We start from the raw sequence: 11,696 nt of genomic DNA, 5'->3' as shown, positions 1-11,696 counted from the left end.
TGAGTGGGAGATGTATATTAATATTATATGAATTACAATTCAAATATTTGAGTTTGAACTACAACTTGTTTACAATCAAACTCAATAACTTGTTGATACTTTAACTATAACTCAAAACTCTTCTTGATCGGTTAGAGATAATATCAATCGAGGATAGAGCTAGATTTGAATTTGAATTCAGAGATTTATCCTTTACGCTCCCCCCGCAAGGTCATTGGTTGAGAATAGACAATGAGCTTGGATTTTTTGTGGCGACTTGTTCACGAACAAAGTGATAGTCAATCTCGATGTGTTTGGTTCGTGCATGAAAGACCAGATTTGCAACAAGGTAAGTAGTTCCAATATTATCGCAGTATAGAATTGGTGCAGAAGTGACAACCCCAAGTTTAAGCAGTAGTTGACGTAACCATATCAACTCAACGGTAGCATTAGCAACTCCTTTGTACTCTGGTTCTATAAAGGAGCAGGCCATAGTGGGTTGTTTCTTGGAACTCCAAGAGATCAAATTAGGGCCCAAGTAGACACAATAACCACTTGTAGATCGTTGATTAATAGTTGAACCGGCCCAGTCTGCATCACTAAAGGCAGTCAGAGAAAGATTAGTTGTTGGCCGAAATAGAATTCCATGGGATGGGGTCTCTTTTAGATAACGAAGAATTCGCTTAACTGCAGCCCAATCATCAATTGTAGGGTGATGCATATATTGACAAACCCTATTGACAGCAAATGTTATATTAGGGCGTGTGAGAGTCAAATACTGAAGGGCACCCACTGTACTTCTATATTGGGATGGATTATCATAGAGGGGAGGTTCCTTAGTGGTTGCTTTGGTGATGGAGGTCGGGGTTGCTACTGATTTTGCTTCATGCATATTGGTCCTTTGCAAAAGATCTGAAGAATATTTTGACTGGTAAAGATGTAAACCGTGAGATGAGCGAGTGACTTCGACCCCTAAAAAGTAGTTTAAGTCACCAAGATCTTTGATGGCGAATTCTTTGCCTATGGCCATAATGACAGAATTAACTTCAGAAGAACTAGATCCAGTGAGGGCAATGTCGTCCACATATACAAGAAGATAGATTGTTTGATGTGCTGAAGTACGAAAATATAGTGCCGTATCAGATGAGGACTATGAGAATCCCAAAGTGAGTAAATAACTACCAAGCCGATGAGACCATGCCCTAGGGGCCTGTTTTAAACCATATAAAGCTTTCTGAAGGTGACATACATAAGTAGGTCTCTTTGGATCAATGAAACCCTGTGGTTGAACCATGTAAACCTCTTCAAATAATTCACCATTTAAAAATGCATTTTGAACATTAAATTGGCAAAGAGTCCATTCTTGGGCAACTGCTAGCGATAGAATCAAGCGTATGGTAGTAGGTTTGACAACGGCACTGAAAGTGTCAAAATAATCAATTCCTTCACGTTGATGAAATCCCTTGGCGACCAAACGAGCCTTATAACGTGAAATAGAGCCATCACTGTTTCGTTTGATTCTGTAAACCCATTTATTTCCAATCAAATTCATGTGGGGCTGATGAGGAACTAGACTCCAAGTACCATTACGTAAGAGAGCATCAAATTCGTCACTCATAGCAAGCCTCCACTTGGGTTTTGTTTTAGGATTATCAACAAAAGAGGTGACTAGAAGGTTCAATTTAGAGATGGGTTTAGGATGACCCGTTTTGGATCGGGTTTGAACATGGTAAGGTTGAGTTGGTTGGGATGGTGCAGGTGACTTATGGGCTAGGGTTTTGGGTGGGTTATGGGCTAAGGTTTCGGGTGCAGGGAGAGGTTGTGATAGAGTTTCCGAAATTTCAAATTTTGAATTTGAATTTGAATTTTGACTGGGAAAGGAGAGTTCAAAATTTGAATTTGAATTCGAAGTTCGGGTGGGGTGGGAAAATTCAAAATTTTAATTTGAATTGGAATTTCAGGTGGGATGGGAGATTTCAAAATTTGAATTTGAATTTAAATTTGAATTTGAAAAGAGATTATCAACTGTAACTATGGTGGGAGTGGAGTGAGAGCGGGAAGGGTGGTTAAGAGGTTGAGTTGCAAAGGGAAACTTGGTTTCCTCAAAAACTACATGTCTAGAGATGTCGGATCGGCCAAGAGTTGGATCATAACATATATCCCTTGTGTGAGTTGCTGTATCCAAGAAAGATGCATTGCTTGGAGCAATATTGCAGCTTGTTTTTGTTATAAGGCCGTAACCAAGGAAAACATGCAACATTCGAAGATTCTGAGAAATAAAAGATCTGTATCTTTGTGATATAACACCTGAAATGGAGATTTATTCCCACGTACCGGTGTAGGCATTCTGTTAATTAAGAAGACGGTCGTTTCAAAGGCTGGCCAGCCATAAAATAAGGGGGACTAAAGCACGAGCCATAAGAGTGAGGCATGTTTCTACTATATGTATATGCTTTCGTTCCACTCTCCCATTCTGTTTAGAAGTGTGTGGGCATGAATATCGATGAGATATATCATTCTCTTTTAAAAAATGATCAAAATATTCATATTCCTTGGCACCATCAGATTGAAAAACTTGAATCTTGGAATTAAAGACATTGGCTGCATAATAATAGAATTGCTTGAATACTAAAATTATATCAGAACGACGTACAAGTGGAAAAATCCCTGTAAATCTGTTGTAATCATCCAAGAAAGAAATATAATAATTATAACCCTGCGTAGATGGTGACGGAGAGGGGCCCCAAATATCAGAGTGGAATAATTGGAATGCAAACACTGCCCTTGATTTATTCAACTTGAAAGGCAATTTATGCGATTTTCCCATCTGGCATGGGACACACAAAATTGGTGAAATAGATGAAGTTGGTGCAGGCCAGAATTGAGAAAGAGAGAGTCCAAAGTTCTCTTCGACGAATGCCCTAATCGTTCATGCCACACTTCTTGAGACACATGTTCGCTGAGATGAACAGAGGGAGATGCGGATGGTGGATGGAAGCGATAGAGGCTAGCTTCAATTGATCCTTGAAGTAGAACAGTCCCCGTTTTGAGATACTTCACAAAGCACGAACTTGGATGAAATTCCATATAAACATCATTATCTCACGTGTAAATTTACTCACAGAGAGCAAATTTTTAGTAATAGAAGGAACATGTAGCACTTTAGATAAAGTAAGAATTTTAGAAGGCGTTGATAGAAAAGCACTTCCAATATTTTTTATAAACAAACCTGAACCATTACCAATGTGAAGTTGATCAATACCATGGTAAGACATTGTTGTATCCATGTGGGTTACATTGGATGTAACATGATGAGTGGCACCTGAGTCAAGATACCAAAAAGGATCAAATGAAGCCGTGGGTCCTGCCAAGAAAGCTTCTGGGGAAGAATTCAGCTTGGAGGCATTGTCACTTAGTGCATAGCAAAAATAACATTGCACCGTTGTATGATTAGATTTGTTGCAAATTTTACAAGCAACCATAGGGGTAGGGAGGAAAGGTGGAAGATGTTTTGCATGTCGACCACGATTGTAGTAACCTTGAGCTCGTCCTCTGCCATAGCTGTGAAAGGGGCCACAATTTCAGTTAGTGGGTGGGGGGTGGATCTGGTGGATAGATTAACTTCTGATGAAGGCAAGTCAAGTTGTTGTCTTGTTTGATCTTTGAAGATTTCTTGATTTAGTAAAAAGCCAATGAAATCATCAAGGGGAAGAGGGTCAAGACGGGAGGTAATTGAGGTGGCAAATGATTCATATTCATGGCCTAGGCCACAAAGCATTGTGAGGATAATATCTGCATCAGGAACTGAGTGAGCAACGGCGACAAGATGATCAACAATAGATTTAATCTTCTAGACATATTTGGCCATAAAAGAGCGGCCTTTGTGAATTTGCAAAAGTTGGTATTTCAATTGCATTATGCGGGCTTGAGATTGGGAGGCATAAATCCGTTCAAGGGAATTCCAAGCAGCGTGGGAAGTGGTGAGACCAACAATTTGGAAAAAAACACTTTCAAAAAGGGAGGAGATGATCTGGTCTTGCTTGTGCCATTAAGAATATGTAGGGTTAGGAATGGAGGTTGATGTGGGTGATGTGGTGGAGGGATTGGGTATAGGTTGAGGAGGAGCTGGATTGGTTCCATCGACATAGCCATAAAGGTTATGTGCATGAAGTAGAGGAAGAAATTGCGATTTCCAAAGGAGATAGTTGCTTCGATCAAGCTTTACAGGTAGGAGAGAAACAATGTTGGTAGGTGAAATCAGAGACTTTACAGGTAGGAGAGAAACAATGTTGGTAGGTGAAATCAGAGAAGACGCCATGGCAGTGGTGGAGCTGGTCTTGAGGATTGTGTAGACGACGATCAGAGGTTGAAAAACTGATACCAACTTAGAATTTTGTTTGAGAGAGAATTCTTCCACACAGATTAGTGAGTGGGAGATGTATATTAATATTATATGAATTACAATTCAAATATTTGAGTTTGAACTACAACTTGTTTACAATCAAACTCTACAACTTGTTGATACTTTAATTATAACTCAAAATTCTTCTTGATCGGTTGGAGATAATATCAATCAATCGAGGATAGAGCTAGTTACAGTGGATTTGAATTTGAATTCAAATTCAGAGACTTATCCTTTACATTGGTCCAATGCTTTCTATGAAGATCTTGTGTTTCTAAATGGATGCTAAATTGATCCACTGGCATTTGTTAATGGGAGACTCGCAACCCTACTTCCTTAACAGCTTTCCCCTCTCGTTTCCGTGCAAAACTGATTTTACTTGCAAATAGTGGATTAGTAGAACGGTTAAAAGCCCCATGGGGAGATCCTGGGTTTGCACACATCTAGCGGCACCTATATTAGTAATATCCCCCACATTATATATAAACACTTTAGATTCAAAAAAAAAAAAAAACTGATTTTACTTCCAGAAGGTTCACTTCATGTTTGTAAATCTGTAGCATCCATCCCATAGAATCAGTCCATAATTTCATTACGTTAGGGCTTTTGAGAGTTTTTTGGGATTAGTGAAAGAAGAAATAATTTCTTTTCCTGGAAAGATACTCCCAACAAACAGGTGGTAGGGTCCTTTGACCCTTCTAAATATGCACATTAGTATCAAGCGCTTCATTCTCCAACGCATCTATAACATTTTTTTCCACCTAAGAAGAAAAGTATGATAAAATTTATTTTCGACTAAAAGAAAGAAGAAAAATAACAGTCCTAGTAGAGTCCTGCAAGGAGCACACAGTGTTCTTCTCCGCCACATTACAAGTGTGAAGTCAAAACCTCATTAAGTATTAATAAAATTAATAAATAATTTAAAAATGAAATTTTTAATAAATCTCTCATAAACCCTCCCCCCCTCTACCGTGAGCCGAAGAAAGAGAGAACAATTTTCATACGCAGAGCTATGGAGGGTGACAAATAGGTCATACCTCTTTTCTTTTTCTTTTCTTACCTAAAGCTCATCCATGCATATACAATTAGAATGCAATTGATTAAATTATTTGGTTTGTTTTGTACAAAATTAATTAGATACTTAATTAAATAAATAGTTAATCTTAATGAGAGATTCTATTATGATTTGAAATTATGAACTTGAAAATGAAATCATGATCAACGCAACCATGGAGGGAATTAACCACACACCTAGAATAATTTCAATTGACTTACCTAATCCATCATAGAGTTTGTTTTGATAAATATTTTCTAAAACAGCCCCACTAGTCAAAACACTAAAAACCATATGAAAATCAAAACCAGAACAGCAATGTCATCTATTGGTCTAATAGACCATACAACGCTTCAAAATTACACAGCAAAAACTCAATAAAGATCAAGACCAGAGACCCAACTCGAGACATACTTCAAAATTACCAAGATCTGGATAACTTAGTTTTACTCGCAAATCCAGGGGTGAAGGCTGCTCTGCCAGTTTACTGGACCATCAGGGAACCACAAAGCAATCTCCTTTCTTGCACTTTCAACAGAGTCACTGCCGTGAATGACATTCCTGCAATTAAATTGAAAAGGGACAAATCAATTCATAGAAGAACTTCAAAACTACCCACAAAAACATCCAATCCAGCGCCAATAGGATCCAAATCCTTCTCCGTCTCACATTGCCCTCTATCCCGTCCGTTTGACTATCGGATGAACGACTCATGGACTGGTTTAATTGCAACTTCCAAATAGAGAAGAATCACACCTTTTGGAAACGGACTGATTCCGTTTTAGTTTCAGTTTCAGTCTTTCCATCCGACAGTTGCAATTATACAAGTCCACGGATCACCCACTCAATAGTGGGACGAACAAGACAAAAGGCAACAAAGAGGATCCGGATTGGTGGCAATAACAAAACTAGTGGATTCCTTGGGTTTGAAAATGAAGCAGCATGCAATAAGTTAAAAATGGGTGAAAAGCTAAAAGAACAGCTTTATATTCTTAATGCTTCAATGAGGCTGTTCGGATTAGTTATGTCATTGCTTATGAAACAGATGATCCATAAGAAGAAACAAGTCGAACTAGACCAGTAATTGAAGCTAAACTCACAGCCAACCCAACTGTTATCCACCGTATAATCATCTGAACTATTTACAATTCCACACAAAACTTCAATTCCACAAGAGTTTTCTGGGTTATGTGCCATTAAGATTGAATCGCCAACTTATTGATCTCAAATCCATCATGTATGACTAGATAACTAATGATATAGTCTAGTTATTTACCTGCCAATCTCAACAGCAAAATCACCACGGATGGTGCCAGGGGCAGACTCTGAGGGGTTGGTGGCTCCAATTATCTTGCGACCGGTGGTAACGACGCTCTTACCTTCCCAGATCATGGCAACTACCGGACCAGAGATGATGTACTCAACAAGCCCATTGAAGAATGGCTTGGATGAGAGATCCTCGTAGTGCTTCTCAGCAAAAGGGCGATCCACAGTGATCAACTTCAAACCTAAATGAATAAAATATAGTAAATTACCAATTGAGTAATATTATTACTTGCTAAAAGAATGATACTAAAACATGAATACAAATCCAGCGAAAAACACAAGTTATAACCTTTCAAAGTAAAACCCTTCTTCTCAAATCTGCAGATGATCTCACCAATCTGAACAAAAAAGTCAAATCTTTAAGATACAATTCAACTCATTCAGAAACGTGCAGTTTCAAATGAATCAAAACATCATTCACCAATGGTAATTGGACCTTAGAGAAGTCCAAAACAACAACAAAAAGGATTAAATCGAGATTGGAACATCTTATTGTCTGTTTCATTCAGATCGAAATTAACTCTTAAAAAGGAGTTCAGAGTAATCAAGAGTCTTAAATTGAACTCGGAACATGTTGTTGTCTGTTTCAGATCGAAACCAACTGTATATGAAGTTTACAGTGCAACGAGAAAAAAAATCTAGTACAAAATACTAGTCAGATCTAACACATTAGCCAACACTCAGTCTTTGATAAAGAAAGAGATGACAAACCAGGCCTCTTTGGACACCATCAGGCTTGATCATGATGAATGACTGCTCCATTTTTGCTTGGCTTTGATTTGGCGATACCTGCGAGTGGTGGTTTCGGGGGAGGAAGAAGGGGAGACACGAAGAAGTGTCAACGTAGGGAGCTTTTATAGATAAAAAGAAACCAAAAACCCTAAACCTACGGCAGTGCCCCAGGAATATCTGTGCGATATTCCAAATCCACACCTTTGATTTTTTCTCCTCACAAAAAACCTTTTCAGAATCTCCGTCTTTTCCCCGGATGTTTGGTTGAAGTAGAATTCTATTCATGGGTATTCATTACTTTTCACTCTTTACCTTATTTAGGGTTTTCTAACCTACACCACTAGTAAGGGTCAGGCTGGGTCGGGCTTTTTCGATTTTTAATTCCGAATAATTGGCTCCGCCCTAACTTTTGATTTTAAACTTGACAAGCTGAAAAGGCTAAAACCCTCGATACGGGCCTTACTTGGGCTAAGACCTTGATTGAACTTAACCCTCTTTCACCGTCAAGGGTTGGGCTCTAGGTCTAGGTTGAAAACCCATGAAACTATCACTTAGTAAGATCAATTGCTAACTGATTTTATGATGTGATTTCAATTACTCAAATCATGAATATGATGTTACATCAGACCTAACATTTAAGTGGTGGTGCTCCATTCAGTTGAGTTGTCACTATGAAAATAGTCATAGGACTAGAACTGTGGCTTCAAAATTGGGCAAATTATATAGATACCATTAAATTCATTTCGAATCATGCTAGATCGCCCAATTAGACTCCAATTACTCAATCCAGGAACAATTGCGTACCTTTGAAAAGAAACATCAGTGGGTACTTAGGATTAGATTTAAATATCATAAATTAGACCAAGATTAGGATCAAGATCAAGGTCAAAATTAAGGTCAAATTACGACTGAAATAGGGTTAGAATCAAGACCCAATTGGGTCAAACATTAAACCTTAACCTTGCCCTGAGCTGTTCTTAAGGCCAACATTTTGATCCCAGCCCCTATGTGGGCCTAGGGCAGATTTGGCCTGCTAGGGCTAAAGTTACAACCCCATGCACAACCCCAAGTTAGTATTGATTTGGCTTAGAAATGGTTTGCATTGATTGTTCTAAGAAAATCGTAGAATCAATAAGTATTGGGTTCCGTGAATCTTCACGTGCATAAAATTCACAATGTGAGGCCTATGGCTGATGGATACTATCTAGTTGCCTCAGGTATATTAACTTGGGTCAAGAATTCCTATACTTAGGAGTATTCTAATGAGAATTGTTAATGTCCCTACCTTTCTTAATACTAGTAAATTTCCACGACAAGATGCACGAGTAGTCATGTATGAGTGTTGTCGCTGACCCGAAAGGAACCATCAAACCGGAATGGTTCAATCAACCCAACCCAACGGGTTGACGGTTCAGATGAATGTTGCATACTTGCACGCCAACTAGAACAAAAGGGGCTTCTCGGCTAATGAAATGCTAGACTGGAGCGATTTGGTGACAAGTCCAGACGCCCAGTGTCTTTTCAGCAAGGCCAACGGCCTTTGGAGATCCTTGATATCTCTTCGTTTGCAGTGCCTCATAGCATTAATTTTAGAAATAAATGTCTCGAGGGCCGTGTAGTGATAAGAGACAGCTTGGATGCTCAACATTCGTTCTACGACTGCTACAAGGACAGCGACACCACTTTTTGTCTCCTCAACCAAAGAACCATCTCACATCCAGCCAACACTTGAGTTGACTCCTTGATTATAAAAGGTGTCCACAGCAGTCCTAGGGTCTGCAATCGTCAAAAGATGACGTCACCAGATCTTAAAAGCCATCTCTGCCGTTGAGCTATATCATGAAGGGTCAGTAGGCCATTGCAGGCAGCGAAAAGGTCACAGGTTCGTTATAAATAGAGGCAACGTTCCCAAGTATAACCAAGAGCTTCTCCTGCCATTACTCTCCCTCATAACTCCATGAAAAACATTCTTTAGCAAACCTTTAGCATTTATTCCACTAGCATTGATTCTCAGCTTCTTCCTCAAGACTGAATTAATCATTGGAGGTGGCTTCTCGTCCTCAGAGGCGGCCCACTCTCACCTTTGTTTTGTCATCAAGAAGCTACGGAGAACCAGAAAGAACCGGGGTTGGTCAAGGAGCCTGATCTTCCCCACCAACAATGAGAATATAAAAAAAAATATAGACAAAGGAGGGGAATTATCTCATATTTATGTCATGGAAATTAATTTCTAAAAAAAATTATAATTAACTAATTTTTGGATTTATGTACAAAATTACTAATAGATCTCATAATACCCCGCTTATAGGGTTCAAACATATGGTGAAATTTGTCAAAATTAGGTTGGACCCACTCTCAACCAAATAAACCTATCCCAAGTAATCATATCATATCATACTATCATACTACTATTATAAAAGTATGAACTCAAGGGACATGGCTACTTTTAGTTTTCCTCCAATACCCCTTTGTACTCACTCAATTATATATTTACATTAATAATAAATGATGTTTATAATGGTCAATTATGATAACAACCATTTAAAATAAATTATTTATTCAATAAATATTAATCGATGAAAACAAACTTCATTAAAAATGATGAGATTTTTTGATCTCTTCCAAAATTACATGGGATTCTGTAATTGGACATTTATAGTTTAGTTTCCCTCCAAAATTACATTGATCTCGTGTAAAGATTCATCAATTTGATAGAGTGTCCCGCCCTTTCATTAGTCATTTTTTTTTTTTTTTTTTTTTTGGTAACCCCCTTTCATTAGTCATTACCAACATCTTACAAATTATTATGATGCTCCTGGTGGCCGGTTATGGTTATTTTGGGATGAAGGGAAAGTACAAGTCCAGGCTTTAAAGGTTTCCAATCAGATGATCCACATCAAGGTAAAGTGTCGTACTACTTCTCAAGAGCTTGCTTTAACCTTTGTATATGGTTCCAACTCTGTTAACGATAGAAACCACCTATGGGAAGACTTAACAATATTAGGCGATAATATGACACTGCCTTGGGCTATTCTAGGCGACTTCAACGCATACAAATCTTCATCAGAAAAACGAGGTGGGCTCCCGCTTCGTCCCAGTCAAACCTCTCCTATGTTTGAATGCTTTCACTCCATTGACTTACAGGACCTCTCATGGTCTGGGTGTAAATACACATGGAGTAATAAAGGTACAGGGGCCGGCAGAATTGATGGTAAGCTTGATCATGTTGTCGTAAATCCCATGTGGAATGATTGTTACCCACTCTCTTCAGCTCAATTTCAGAATCCCGGTATTTCAGATCACAGTCCTATGGTTGTGTGCACTGGTGACCGCCCTCGTATACGTGGTAAACAATTTTACTTTGCCAATCATTGGGTGGAGCATCCAAATTTCATTCCTTTAGTCAAAGAAGTGTGGGCTCGCCCAGCCCCTGGTAGACCCATGTTTGCCCTCATGCATCGCTTGAAGGATTTGAAGGATGTACTTAAGAATTGGAGTCGTAGTACCTATTCTAACTTGGATGGAAAAATAAATGAAGCTCAAAAGTTAGTAGATACTCTCCAATCTACTTTGATGACCAATAATTTTGATGATCAAGTCATACTTCAAGAGAAACAGGCAGTAGCAGACCTTAAATTTTTCCTGGCAGCTAAGGAGGCAGAACTACGTCAACGATCGAGGGTGAGGTGGTTGCAACTTGGAGATGGGAATTCTGAATTTTTTCATCGCTCCTTAAAATCTAGACGAAGTAGAAATACCATTACAACAATCACCAAAAATGATCTCTCCATTCTAACTGATCTTGATCAGATTAGAGTTGAGGCGGGTAGACACTTTGAAGAAGCGTATGCAGGCTCTCAACCCTTGGTTTGTCCAGACTTTGAGTTACCTCTAAACATGCATCTCGACTTTGCAGATGGAGAATGGCTGATCAGACCCGTTACTAATGATGAAATTAAAGGGGTTGTTTTTGAAGCGGATGATGATAGCTCACACAGGACCGACGGATTTGGGGCACTTTGTTCTTCAAACATTCTTTGGGATATCATTGGTGAGGATGTCTGCAAATCCATACATGATTTCTTTGACAACCTTCGCATGCCACGGCAGGTCAAACTTTCCAGACTTACCCTAGTTCCAAAAAGGGAGTCTCAGAATTCATTTAATGATTATAGACCTATTGCGGTGAGTTTGTTGTTATAC

At 38.9% G+C, this 11,696-nt stretch overlaps 1 protein-coding gene across 1 annotated transcript; it reads right to left on the bottom strand.

Moving 5' to 3' along the window:
* Window positions 1-5,730: 5,730 nt before the first annotated feature.
* NDPK1 (nucleoside diphosphate kinase) lies at window positions 5,731-7,599 on the bottom strand. Its single transcript, XM_089141314.1, has 4 exons — window positions 7,473-7,599; window positions 7,051-7,099; window positions 6,712-6,943; window positions 5,731-5,996 (listed from the first exon to the last, which is right to left on the bottom strand). The coding sequence occupies exons 1-4, from the start codon at window positions 7,521-7,523 to the stop codon at window positions 5,882-5,884; spliced, it is 447 nt and encodes a 148-aa protein (XP_088997440.1). The 5' UTR covers window positions 7,524-7,599; the 3' UTR covers window positions 5,731-5,881.
* Window positions 7,600-11,696: the final 4,097 nt, after the last annotated feature.

This window comes from Hakea prostrata, chromosome 1 (assembly GCF_041222555.1).
Source record: "Hakea prostrata isolate BN-2017 chromosome 1, UWA_Hpros_2, whole genome shotgun sequence".
Taxonomy (NCBI): Eukaryota; Viridiplantae; Streptophyta; class Magnoliopsida; order Proteales; family Proteaceae; genus Hakea; species Hakea prostrata.
The sequence above is the reverse complement of the archived record's forward strand: the minus strand, read 5'-3'. Positions and strand labels throughout refer to the sequence as shown.